Source organism: Hyposmocoma kahamanoa, unplaced genomic scaffold (genome assembly GCF_003589595.1).
Source record: "Hyposmocoma kahamanoa isolate Upper Pololo Valley unplaced genomic scaffold, ASM358959v1 102, whole genome shotgun sequence".
Classification (NCBI taxonomy): domain Eukaryota; kingdom Metazoa; phylum Arthropoda; class Insecta; order Lepidoptera; family Cosmopterigidae; genus Hyposmocoma; species Hyposmocoma kahamanoa.
This window is the reverse complement of record NW_020653337.1, coordinates 16,379,826-16,394,181: the sequence shown is the minus strand read 5'-3', so window position 1 is coordinate 16,394,181 and position 14,356 is coordinate 16,379,826. Positions and strand designations below refer to the sequence as shown.

General features: G+C 34.6%; 1 protein-coding gene across 1 annotated transcript; it reads left to right on the top strand.

Moving 5' to 3' along the window:
• On the top strand, positions 1-11,549 carry LOC113236060 (general transcription factor 3C polypeptide 5). Its single transcript, XM_026472063.1, has 8 exons — positions 1-369; positions 2,753-2,960; positions 4,223-4,331; positions 4,488-4,773; positions 5,100-5,310; positions 6,814-6,992; positions 9,494-9,676; positions 11,018-11,549. Exons 1-8 carry the CDS (start codon positions 259-261, stop codon positions 11,099-11,101), a joined length of 1,371 nt encoding a protein of 456 aa, XP_026327848.1. The 5' UTR covers positions 1-258; the 3' UTR covers positions 11,102-11,549.
• Positions 11,550-14,356: the final 2,807 nt, after the last annotated feature.

Here is a 14,356-nt window from a genome sequence, read left to right as displayed (position 1 = left end):
CACATAATTCACCTTGTTCTCTTTGCAGTTTGCCCAATTACATCACAAATTAGAAAATAGAAAGATATCTTTGCTTAGCATAAAGCAGAATACTCGATACGTACTGGAGAAGTCCAAAAAGGGTTCCGCCAATAAGCTAAATAAGAAAGATATGGTGTTTTGTTTGTTTCCATTTATTTAAAACTCACTATAAAACGATTTATTAAAAGGAGACTATTCATATAATAAAACATATAATCACGCTAATAAGGTCTGTAGATGGGGGAAATTGATTTAAATCGTGATTTGGTGTGTGTATTATTTCCCGGCATTGTTAACAATGACGAAAAAGCTTTGCAGTGTCTGGGTGGTATTAAAAATATATCTCAGGTAGGTATAATGTTTGTACTTTTCAGATATTTTGTTTGTCCTACCGTTTATGACTTCATGGTATAAAATACGAAACAAGCCTTGTATAAAATACAATTATGAAATTTTAGTAATTATGATTTAACACAATGTAGTAGGCCCGTTTTGACGGCAAAGAGACGATAGAATGCAACTTTGATTGTAATCAAGGAAACAATTATTATGAACTTATCTGGTTTAAAAAAAGACATTAATGTTATTGGTGCATTATGTAATATAACAAAACACAAATCAAGTAATAATTTTGCGTGACTCCCATGATGAAATGTAACTTAGAATTACACAAAATGTTTTTTTGAGACATTTCAACAAGTAATTGTTTTTTTGAAGAAGGATGTAAATCCTCAATCTATTTTTTTTAATAATACTGTTGTAATCAATTGATTGCTGAATTTGACTTGTTCAATTTGTCTCCACATAAAAAGTATAACTTATTTAAATATTAATATAAAATTAAAAAGTGCTGAGTACCTAGAGTTACAATGCCAGGTTTCTTTTCTTTTACCTTGTTTCTTCTTTTGCAAATTTTGAACCGGCTATACTGATTTCAACCTAGCGGCACCCGACACGGGACCTGTGCAGACTTTTTGCTAACTTGGAAGTTGACTTTATGCTCATTTGTAATTGAATTGAACCTGGGATCTCTGCATGGTATCCAGCATGGTAACAGTTTAGCTACAGACGCAGTTAATTAAATTTCAATGAATGTTAACTGATCCACCTACAATTTAAAATAATTGAGCCTAAAATTAATCTGAACTATAATAAACTTATTAAATTTTGAATTAATTGCTCGTGTCAATTTGTTTGGTTTACACCCCAAGTTACTTTGCAACAACAGGACCCTGATTCAGAACTCTTCCATATTTTAACTGAATCGTTAAATTGGAATTTAATTTTTTTTCGTGATTGAAAGGCGCTTTCGGAGCTGTTCAGAAAATTTGAGTTAAAATGTTTGATTCGGATTTGGATACGATATCGTTATCCTACAGCGTTTACGGAGTTAGTCGGTGAAATAAATTATAAGATATTTAATGAAAATATAAAATTTTAAAGGCCTAAAATATAGGAATGCATTAGTGTTGCATTAAAATAAATTATTAAAATTTAACTGAATCCAGACTTTAGGAAATGAAACAATTTTTCTGGCTTTAAATCGTGTATATTTACGCTACATTCAGTTTTACAAATATATATAAATAATAAATTGAAATAATAAAAATTCATTCAATAAAATAATTTATTATTAATTAATAATAAATTGAACTTAATAAAGATTCATTCAATAAAATAATTTGTAAAACTTAATGTAGCGTAAATTGGGATGTTTTCTTCGTAAAATTAAAAATAAGGTATTTAATTAATAACTATTGTAACTATAGTGAAAAATAGGGTGGTTTGCATTAATATTAGACATAACAGCTTGAAGACTGTGCCACCTCAGTCAACCGTGACCATGGGACCTTGTAAAGAGCCTGAAACGTCGGTTGAAAAAACAAATATACGCTATTTAAATCTGGAAAAATAGTTTCATTTCCTATGTGTAACAATCACGAAAACCTAAGAACTCGATATCCAGTCTTTATTTAAAATAATAAGAGATTTTCATATTACATTCTTGTTTTGTAAACAATAGGCTGTTCGGTAACTTTCATTCGATAACTGTGTTCTGAATAATGTTTGTAGCCTTTGCCGGTGGAGAAGTTTGAGTAATCATATGGGTGTGAAGTCATTTCTGTTCGGTTTCGAATATGACAGTTCGGCGTTCGATTCGGGTGTTGTGATAAAATAGAAAAATCGTACAATATCAAATCGAATCGATCGACAACTGAGTCAGTGTAAGGTCCTGATCGACCCACAGGTGTCAAAACAGGCCTGTTAGACTGTGACAATAATAGCAGCACGTTATTCACACCTAACAATGTATGTAACTGCTAAGGAGTAGATTGTCACATTTGTAATAGCAGTGCACAGGATATATTTCCATCTGGGCATGCCTTCATGGATTATTCCAGCTGGCAGCACCTTCACATGGCATTGCACTGCACGTTTTTTTGCAGTATTCAATGTGAGTTTGTATGTGTGTGCGTTTTTCTGCAGGACAAATACCATGTGAGCAGTTTTATATCTAATGTATGCGTCACTGTTTATTCGGTTCAGATTTATACTGCAAAAAACGTGTAGTACAATGCCGTGTAAATGGGGGGTAACTAGCATTCTTGCGTATTCTTTGATTAACCAGTCCAACCAATCTCGTGCTGGGTGCAATCAGTCTATGTGAAGTACTCGTATGTATTCTTCCATGCTGAATAATGATTCATCCATTTTCCTAATTTTATTCCAGGTGTATTCACAGCCAAAGAAAAAGCGCCTTGGCTTATCATATCAACCAGAGAACCCTTATGTGAAGAGGATATTTGCTGACACTCAAACAGCTGCTGGTGTGCTGCTGAAGGTCAGAGTCAAAAAGAAGAAAGTGGGCAGTGATGTGCAAAGAGAAATCATTTCTACATCCATCTTCGGCAGGGTGAAGAAAATCTATAGATTTGAATGTCAGTTTCTAAGTTTCCTTTCCCTCTTTCTTTGTTGCTTAGTTATGTTATGCTAGTAGTTTGGGTGGCACAAGTAGAACCCATTACCCACTATACACAAAATAAACACTTAGATGTTGTGTTGCAGAACTCCAACTTTTTACCATACCATACTGTTACGCTTGTACTGGCTTTTGTCCCTCTGACAAATGACCATCACAGTTAAGTTTCATTGAGAAAGAAAGAGAAAAAGTTAAATTACAAAAAGTTCAAGTAACTATTTCCTTAATATTCCTTGGCAATCTTCTCTGCTGTTGTCAGATTTCTGTCATTGCCCTTTGCACTTGGTATAAACAGGACACACTCAATCAACTTGGAAGTACAGAAGCTTGGGAGCGTACTGTGTTTTTTTTTAACTGAGACAATATGAGGAAATTATTTTCAATTAAATTAAAAAAAACTGACGTAATAGGAGATACAGGAAACTGACTTAGGAACCATAATGTATTTTTTGTGAAAACAATTTTGACCTAATAAATTTTAGTCAAGCGTGAGTTGTCCATAAAAATGTATATAATTGATATATGGTGCTGGCCTGGTTTATTTATTTCAATACAATGAAATTATTTCTCTAGGAAACTGAGTCTATCAGCATAAAAAAATATATTTTATTAATTTTGTATGAAAAACATTTTATTAAATTTGACCAACTACTGCTGTCCCGATTTTTTCTTCCAACATAATGAAATGATCCAAGGCTAAACATTCCAATTGCTTATATAATTAATGTATACCCCATATCAAAATAAATACAAAATTGTACTTACTTAGCAGTGTTGCGTTTTGTAGTAACTTTCACCCACTTCGCTGAGAATATCTCTTATGATAATTTTTGTCTCTCATGTCCCACAAACACTTGTTCTCGTACACGAGAGTTATCGTTTTATCGTTATCCATGGATTTTAAATTATTAGGTGATAAATCTAATGATTACTAGAGATGGAAATTTGTATTTGGGTGCATTCAGATGTCAGAAGAAAATAGTTGTACTATATAGATATATGCAGGTTCAAGAGCATATCAAGCTTGACAGTCCAAAATCCTATTGACTGTGCAAGTGACTACGTAATTTAAAAGCTTATATTAATAGAATATTCCTAAAAATTCAAACAAAAATTTAACTTAGATTTTGTAAATCCTGACCAGTTGCTGTGATAGCCACCAGCATTATGACTATGATGTAGTCTGCCTGTATTTTTCAAATAATATTATTGTTGTTTCAGCAATGTGTGACTTTCAGTACATGCCTGTACACAGAGAAGGCAAAGGCTCAGTCCAATGCCTTTTAGATAAAATCTTACCGAGTGGCAGAGACTCCATTGACGTTATGTCGTAAGTGAAAATTCTGTGTATAATTTCTTGCCGTAGATTTAATTTATTATTACTGATAAAAAGATCGAAAAGACATAAAGAAAAAATTCTTCTATCCGATTGAACCTAAACCAGTATCAATAACAGTTTTGCTTAGCGAAGAATTCTATTTTACAGAACTCCATGTCCTCTACTTATAGTCCCAAATAGCTTCACTAGATCGGATAAACCTATCTCGTATGCGTATACGGACAAACGTTACGGTGAGAAGAGAACTGAACTGGATGATGAAGGTACCATCCATCGCAGACTTCGTGTTGAGCGTGGACGACCACTGACACGACATGAATTCAATTTAATCGACGACCTGCCCACTGAACCTCATGAGTACTTCCTGAAGCAGAAAGCAGTAAGGCTGTCTGTTTACTCTGCATTAGAAGAAGAGTTTCAAATTGTTAAAAAAGTGAGTTAAAGCGTATTCTCAATTGCACATACATTTTTAGATAACGGAAAAATGGTTTAAAGGCTGGCGAGGTTATTTTCGAAATGCAGAGAAGTTAACGTATTTTAATGCTAACAATGATTGGATTCTTTCCATGATACGCAATTTTGAAAACAGTTTTTCTTTTCATTTGTAATAAAATTTTAAATGTACTACATTTGCCGTCATTGTAGATTTACATCAACATATTATTTTTAATTTTAATTAAATTGTGTCCTTGTGTCCCAACAAGTTTGTATATAATTAAATTGTGGCCAAAATGATCTTAAATAAAAATTGATTTCCAGCTCTTTGAAGAAAGACCGATTTGGTCGCAGAACCAAATAAGATATCAAACGAAAATCAAACTATCCTCGGTCAAGGTAATCCTGCCCTGTCTTTCAATTTACATGAGGAATGGACCATGGCGCATGATGTGGATCCGATTTGGTTATGATCCTCGAAAAGAGCCTGGTGCGAGGTTCTATCAAACTTTGGACTTCAGGTTGAGGCATCAAGGTGAGATTTCGTAATTGGTGCTTAAATTACATTAAACAGAGTCATTTTCAATTAAATTGTAAAATTATAATTGAATGAATGTGTTTACGTGTAAATTTTAAATGGGGATAGTTTTGTTGTTATAACTTGAAAAGGACACTTGCGTGTCTCAGAAATAAAAATCAGCACTTAGAATATTTTGAATTTTACTTTCCATACAAAATATTCCGTAGCAGTAGAGCTCCTTGTGAAAGAATTCGTCCAGGGAAGTAACCCTACCTATTTCTGCCGCCAAACAGTAATGTGAGCGTCTTTTTTTAATTTAAATTTAAATTATTATTAATTATTTTATTTTATTATTAAAAATTATTATTAAATTATTATTAATAATTTAAATTTGCGTTCTGGATTTGAAGGTAAGGGTGCTGGTGAAATATCAGGCATGTGGGACTTGTCAATTTATGTCTCAGGATGATGGGCGCAGTGACAGTGCTTCTTAGATCTTGCGATTTAAAGCTCTGAATAGCATTGCAACTGCTATGGACAGGCTCTTAACACCAGGTGCACAACTTGTTCGTCCCGTCCCTTAGTATTAAAAAAAAACTGTTTTTGTAAGACTTGTTAAAACTTTGTACGTGGCTAAAACGCTACCCGCTAAAAGCCTAGAGAAATAAAAAAAAAACATACATTACCTCAACTTATTAGACTTGTGCCTGATCGGTCCTTAGAGGGAGCAATCCTAGTTAGTTCAATCGGTCAACTGAACTAGGCCGGTCTTCTAGTTCATTTAGTTCATCTAGTTCCTTAGTTCGTTAGTTCGTCTTGTCTTTGCTCGGACATTGAACGAACGCTCCAAACTAGAAATTTTATTCATATGAACTACTACTACTACGGACTTCTAGTATTATGAGGTCAATACTACACTGTATTAAATATTTAAAAATACAATTTGTACGGAATCGGTACTATTTGATTTTCCTTCATATTTTACAGTGTAAAGACTGTCATTTTAACTAAATATCCTTTTTTTTTTACAAAATAAGAATTATAGTTGGAGTGGTGTGTTTAAATCAATAGTCAGGTACAACTATTTCATATACTCGGTTGATATTGAACATACAGATACCTACCACACCTACCAAAAATATTACTTTTTTGCAAGCTTGTATATATACATAATGTAGATACGTATTAGAGACTTAGAACGAGCTGGCAACGTTAAATCGTGTATCCCACTAGAACTTGTACTAAAAGTAGTGAACGATCGCTATTTGTCCCGCTCGCACCGTTCCTACTGAATAAAAGACAGGTGAACTATCAACGCAGACAGTTCCTAGTTTGTACTGAACTAAAAACAACGATGAACTATTAAAACCGTCGAAGACTACACTAGTTCATGTCGGTCAGTGTCGGGAATATATCCTAATAGTTCGTAGTTCATGAACTATACAAGCCTACAACTTATGAGAATTTTTACATCACGTAGGTTCCTTATTGATCTAAAGCATTTCTATATTCTTTTAGCGGGTGTGCATTCGATGGTGATGACGCGCGACCGAATAATGCACTACAAGAAGTCTGATCGTGTAAAACATAATCCAAAACAACACCTAGGTGAAGCTCTTTTGGGAGATGATATTAACGAAGGTGCTGTGTATTTCCGACCCGGGATGGCGCCTACACAGCGACAGATCTATTATCAGGTAAATGTTTGCAGGCAGCAAAGTCCCAAGAACATCTCACGGTTCGGCTCGTATAACGCAGACAACTTAATAAGGTTTGGAAGATGAGAGGTTAGTTTCGGACAGGCAATGTGTGGACGCACACGACTTTGGATCGTATCGTGATGGTTCTATTTTTTTAGACCTCAGTCGCGTATTTTTTTTAAATAAACCAAACGTTTCGGGCACTTGCAGGTCCCATGGTCACGACTGACTGAGATTTAGTGAGTTTTGAAATGTAGTAACAGTAGAGCTCTTTGTGAAACGTTTCGTCCAGGGAATGCTGACTGGTACTTTACATATTTCTGCCGCCAAGCAGTAATCTGCCGTCCACTAACTAAAAGCGGTTAAGTGACAAATGGTCAAATATCCGTTTTAAATAGCAAAAGATAGAGCACAAAATTCTCTTGTAAGAACAATATACATACATATTGTTATGTATGTATTAATATTATTATTATTATTTGTATGTATATGTATATCTATCTACGGATATGTATATATTTTTATTATTACTTATTATGTAGTGTACTTATGATGATATTCTTTGGTTGCACCCCTTTTTGCATATCCGAAATGTCTATCCTAAGGTTGCCTGGAAGAAATTGCTACATGGCAATAAGGCCGCCTGTTGCACATTGACTTACTACTACTATTATACTTAAGCTATTGTATTGTATTTTAATTGTAATTTATGTGCAATAAAGAATATTTCATTCATTCATTCATTCATTAAAATTAGCTAACGCATTCGGCTTATCGGAACTTACCCTAACTATGCATAGCTGAAATATCATTAAACAATTTCAATGTTCTAAAACTGGGTTATGGTTTTTATGATATCTCAAAAAATTATTTTGTCACTTAGCCGCGTTCTAGTTAGCGGACGGCAGTAATGTGAACATTGCTGTTTCGGTTTTAAAGGGTAAGAGTGCTGGTAAAATTACGGGCACGTGGAACTTGTCAACTTACGTCTCAGGGTGACGGGTGCAGTGGCAGTACCCCTTAGATCTTTCTGATTTAGAGCCTTGTCACACTGGCGATTTGCGAGCGATTCGACAGTGACCTGACCGACCGGGCGGGTTCACCGCGTATTCGCAGCGGGATCTTCCAAATAGCTCGGAGCGTAGGGTTGTCACATTGTATATGTCCTTTATAACTTGTGTTCAATGTGTCTTTTCTTTGTGCAATAAAGAGTTATTATTATTTTACTTCGTCATTATTATCGGCATAGTATGTTATGCTGATAATGACATTTGGTTCGAAATACGAAAAGGATGTTCGATGTTCGTTCGACAGTTAAAAAAAAGTGATAAATGACTATTTCTATTACAGGCCAACCGCTTAACTAAATTGGTTTTTGAGGTAGTTGCGCGTGCGGGAGGTGTGACAGTTTGTGACGATGCTGACTTCCTTCATCGTCATCCCACCTTTTTATCACGCTCTTTACTGGTTCCTGGCCACTTAATTGTAAAATTTTGAATAATTCCCGAATTCCTTTCCTTTCACTATTTTTACATTGGTTCGTTCCGTCATTACTCTCATAAAAATTTTCGAAGCGAGAGAACGTGCTTATTTATCATTATGTAAAACTCCAATACCACTTAAAAAAACACTCTGTATCTAATGTTTCAAAAACATTAAAACATTAGATACAGAGTGTTTTTTTTAAATAAGACAGTATGGGGAAATCTGAAACCATAGAAGATACAAGGAAATTGTCTTAGGAACTGTTAAGTTTTTTTTTGTGAAAACAATTTTGGCATAGTAAGTCAAGCGTGAATTGTCCATAAAAATTAAATTGATCAAATTTTTTTTAGTGCTGATCGACTCAGTTTCACGAAGAGATCATTTCATTGTATGTGACGAAAAAATAGGGACAGCAGAAGTTGGTAAAATTTCATAAAATATATTTTCATAAAAATTCTTTTTCAATAACGCACACACTACGCACACACTCAACATAACCCCGCACTAGGGAAACCCTGTGTCGCGGGTGCCATGGACACACACATAGACAAATTACACCCAAACTCACGAGAGAAATAAATGTAAGCCATACAAACATTTCTCCCGGCCCGGGAATCGAACCTGGGACCTCTGCGTGGCAGTCCGGCATGGTAACCGTTCGGCCACGGAGGCAGTTAAAATATAATAATATAAAATGGACTATTTTTTTTAATGCTAATAGAATGAGTTTCTTATAAGGATGACCTATTGTATCGGACAGGAAGAAAAAAATTGGGACAGCAGAAGTTGGTCAAATTTCATAAAATATATATTTTCATAAAATATCTTGTTCTATAAAATGGACAAATTTTTTTTAATGCTAATGGAATGAGTTTCTTATAAGGATGACTTATTGTATCGGATCGGAAGAAAAAAATTGGGACAGCAGAGTCATACAAAGTGAATAACATTTTATTCTGTCTGTTTACTTGACCCATCAATGAAATAACATTGTTATTTATTTTGCTTGCCAGTATTGCGACATAAAGCTGCCAGAAGTAGAAGAGATGCTAGCTATCGAGCCGCCACCTGGCTACCTGTGCCATCATAAGCGCGGCTGGTTATCACCAAACACAGATGAAATTTGTCGCGACCATATCTTCCGATATGTCAAGTTGACTTTGCTTGCTACGCAGAATACTGATCTTAAGTTTGAAGTAAGTTTTTGTCTAAAGATTGCATTTGCAATGAAACATTTTGTAATGCTAAATATTTTAAGTAATTTACAAATAGTATTTAAGTAGACTTTGATAAGTTAATTTTGCGAATGGCGCCGGTTGCTGCAACTTCTATTAAATGTTTTGTTTAAAAATAGTCAATCTTATCATGTAGCAGACAAAATTTATGTTGTATTGCTCGTTTTAATGCATCGTACCGTCGCTTCTCCTGGCTTCGGTAATTGAAGCGACTCGAAGAGACTATCAAACGATACAAAGAACTGTATTTTCTAAGTAAAACAGATTTTTTTATGGGACAAAGGAGAATTCGAAAATTATCTGAAGGATGGCAAAAAAAAAATGAAAATATTTTTAATCGACTTCAAAGAAGGAGGAGGTTCTCAATTCGTCTGTATTTTTTTGTATGTATGTTACGCGATTACTCCGGCGTTTGTGTATCGATTCTGATGATTCTTTTTTTGTTGGAAAGAGGGTACCACAGTATTGGTCCCATTTTTAATTTGAAGGAAATATTCCACCTGTAAGGGTGGCAAACTAGGGGATGAATGTTTCCGGTAACTGTTTCAATAATACTTGGCAAATAGATGTAATTCCACGAACTTTTGAGGTCGGTTTATTTTTATAAAAAAGTTATAATTATTTCAGATCTAAATCGCGTCTGTTTGTTGTTTCAAACAAACCAACGTTTCGGGCCCTTTAGATCTAGAAGGCGATTTAGATCGGAAAAAATAGTTTCGTTACCTATCTGTAACAATCGCGAAAACCTAAGAACGCGTGTCCGTCAGGATGGCTAGACCTAACGAGATGTAGAAGTCAAATTACTACCTATTTTTTACTATTTAGTACCTTTATTGACATATTTTCAACCTTTGCGCTAACGGAAAGATTAAAATAATAACGTGGCCAGCCATTCTGCCGTCAGGTTGGCTGGACCACTTTACATTTTTCATGGTTCTAGCAGTATGTAATTTACTTTTTTATATAACTAACAATTTTTTATATTTACTACCTAATTTCTACCCAAACATACTTTTTTTTTCACTATTTTAAGAAGCTTTTATAAAAAATAATAATAAAACGCCTTTGCAGAAGGTATCTTTAAAAAGACAGTTTACCTTACTAATACTGAGCACAGTTTGATTTGTAAATCTTGTTTGGTCCAGCCATCCTGACGGACACAAGAACGCGATTGTAAATCAACTTTTCCAATACGTAATTGATTAAAATTTTATATTTATTTTTTAAACGTTTTTCATTTGTACTTTGATACCGTACGGACTTTTGGCAAACACAATACTTAAATATTATTTGTTTCCGCAGCAAGGCGAGAGTAGCGAAGAAGGATCCAACTCAGACGACGACGCCTCAACTTCATCAGACGGTGCTTCTAATTCTAATACATAGATTTCAATAAGCCTTGCATTGCGTTTATTAACATTAACTGTTGAAAAGTTACGTTGACAAGTTTGCAAAATTGATATTACCTAATTATATACACCCATATCGTGTTGTGAAAGGAATTCAGGCTAATGTTATTACCTTTTATATTTAATGTTAATTTTTAAATTCTGCGACGTCTAGACATAATATAAGTTGAATATATTAAAAAAGTAACTCTTGAGCCCAATATAGATAATATTCTGGACTCCTATCAACAAACAGTAGTATTGTTTGTACTATTGTAAGAATAGGGGTAAAGTGTTTAATTGCTGTTCTAACATTCCACTTTGTAGTGAAATAAAATCCTTTGTGTTGGACTAGTGCCATTAATATTTATAGGTGGGTATATTGTAAAAAGATTCAGATTAATATTATATAAGAATAATAGAATATAAGCTTTATTGCACACAAAATAAAAACAGTGACAATACAAAATGTAGTGAAAGTTACAAGCAATCATACAAATTATTACAGGGTTACTGGTGAAGGGCAGAAGGGTGTTGGTACATAAACCAATTAAGCAAACTTCACAAAACCAACTACGTATTTTGTAACATATAATTTTATAATAATAATTATAATAACGCACACACCAACATAGCCCCGCACTGGGGAAACTGTGTCGCAGTAGTTATGGACACACATATACAACCACAAATTACACCCAAAGTCACGAGAGAAATAAACGTAGGCCATATAAATATTTCTCTTGGCCTGGGAATCCAACTTGGGACCTCTGCGTGGCAGTCCGGCATGGTAACCGTTCGGCCACGGAAGCAGTAATTATATTACACATTGCTACATACTAAAATGCAATACATAAAATATAATCGGATTAGAAACTAAAAACTAAATTAAATCTTATTGCTTTAATTAAAATTTGCTTTCGGTTTGGTTAATTTTGCATAAGCTTTGAATTCAAACGTGGATACTGCTAAAATTAGTTTAATTTTAAATACGAGGTCAGAGTTGGCACTAATTGGCACACATGGGACTTGTCTACTTTATGTCTCAGGGTGACGGGCGCAGAGTTTCTTTCAGTTTTTAGCGATTTAAAGCTCTGAGTGGCACTGCAACTGTTATAGGTAGGGTAGGTGTCGCTTTCCACCAGTTGCAAGAGTTCGTCCCGTCAATGGATTTAATAATAATAAAAAAAGAATTGTACATAACGGCGCGTTATTAAAATAGTTGATTACTGATTATCGGGATATCAAGTAGTCAGTTTATTCGCCAAATCAAAATATTATTTAGAGCGGGTAACACCAAATGGAGTTGTAAGTCTGTAAGGGTCGTATTCCAGAACTCTACTCAATGCTCAAGTCAGGACTTAAGTATGATTTAAAGCACTAGAAATCATACTCAAGTCTTGCCATTATTGTCGTATTTCCAGTGCATAAAATCATACTCAAGTCAGGATTTGAGTATGGTTTAAAGCACTCGAAATCATACTCAAGTCCCTGCCGTTAGGGTCGTATTTCCAGTACTTGAAATCATACTCAGATCCTGACTTGAGCATTGAGTAGAGTTCTGGAATACGATCCTAATAGTCGTGTTTCAGAACTGTACTCAGTGCTCAAGTCAAGATTTGAGCAGACTTGAGTATGATTTCAAGCTCTGGAAATATGACCCTAATGGCAAGGACTTGAGTATGATTTCTAGTGCTTTGAATCATATTCAAGTCCTGACTTAAGGATTGAGTAGAGTTCTTGAATACGACCCTAAGTGTCAATTTTTCGGCGGGGTAGAAGAAGTTTGACAGGTCGCTGGTGATGAGTATGGTTGCCAAATTAGACGATCTTTCGCCATTTAGGCTACTTGGAAGGGTCGCGCGGCGACTAAAAATGTGATCGGCGACTCGGCGTTATTTAGGCTATGTTTAAAATAGGAAAAGGCGATTTTAGGCTACTTAACAAAACGTCTGGGGAATCGCAAATTTGATTGGGGATTTTGTGGGGAATGGAGTTGTAAAATAACTCATTTGGGTGTTTCAGTATTGTAATATTTCAGAATTGGGGAAATAAGAGAGTTCATATTCCCCAATGTCCGGCAGCAAGCAGAATTGTACAATTATGTTTTTTGATTTTTAGGGATTTTATAGCTTGGGCGAATATGCTACTTAACACACATAATTTCAAGTTTTATTCACAGCGGGCCTAACAAATTGATGACGGAGAACGTATAGACCACAATTATTATTATCAAATAATTACTGACACAATTAGTGACGAGGGAGTTTCACTCAATGCCTCCTTTTGTACGCTTACTCCTACATATAATTAAGGAATAATACGGATAAATCGGCAGCTTGACACTTTAGATTTAAATTACTCTACGGCAAGAACTCTACCGCATAACAAGTATAATATCATTGGCCGCTTACGACAACAATTATTCAAAGCATGTTCAAATAGTCTAAGGTCCAAAGCCCATAAATCAAGTCGAGTGTTACTTTTTGGTTCTCTGGTCGAGTGACAAGCTTTGCTTGACGTAGTCTTGGCTCTGGCTCATCGTATTTATATAAATAACCCTTTAGCAAGATATAACTAGATTACATATTCGATATCTTTGCTCTACCGAATTTATGTTAGAAGATGACGTATCTTCTTCTTCTCCTTCGTGTTTTTATATTAGTTCTTTGAAATTGTACAAGATGGCGAAATTCTACATATTAGCGTTTAAGATACTTCGCACCATTTGGTGTAATAAGGCCACATCTGCAAAAAGGCAACATTTCAAGAGATAGGTCTAAAGATTCTACGAATGAAAGTCGATAATTTTTTTATGCTTAAAAAGGCCAAATTTGACATTATAGTAATTTTTTTTTAATGATTTTCTTGTGATAAAAGCACTTTTGATGTATGATCACATGTGGCTTTATTATATCAAGGATACGACTTTTCGTTTTAATTATTAGCATTTTAAAATGGTGTAATATTAGGTGAGTGTACAAGGATGTGTCAAGACTTATTTGATATTTTTTTTATCTTATCATAGATATCTTATCGATAACCAAGTTTTCGTAATAAATTAGTTGTTGCTTATTGGGGTGAAGTTCAATTTTTATCACTGAACAAGTTTGTTCCTGAGTATTCCTATAGAGGATTCTTGCGAAGCGTTTGTGGCCTTAGAGAAATGAGAATACAGAAGTCAAGGTCTACAAGGTTTATTGTAAGAGATGATAAATGAGGAAAAGAAAGCCCAAAAAGGTCATATAACGAT

Excerpts from the sequence above, each read along its gene's own strand:
- LOC113236060 (XM_026472063.1), top strand. The coding sequence starts at position 259 with ATGGGGGAAATTGATTTAAATCGTGATTTGGTGTGTGTATTATTTCCC. Across the intron at positions 4,332-4,487 it reads GACTCCATTGACGTTATGTC|AACTCCATGTCCTCTACTTA; the intron begins GTAAGTGAAAAT and ends TCTATTTTACAG. Across the intron at positions 9,677-11,017 it reads ATACTGATCTTAAGTTTGAA|CAAGGCGAGAGTAGCGAAGA; the intron begins GTAAGTTTTTGT and ends TTGTTTCCGCAG.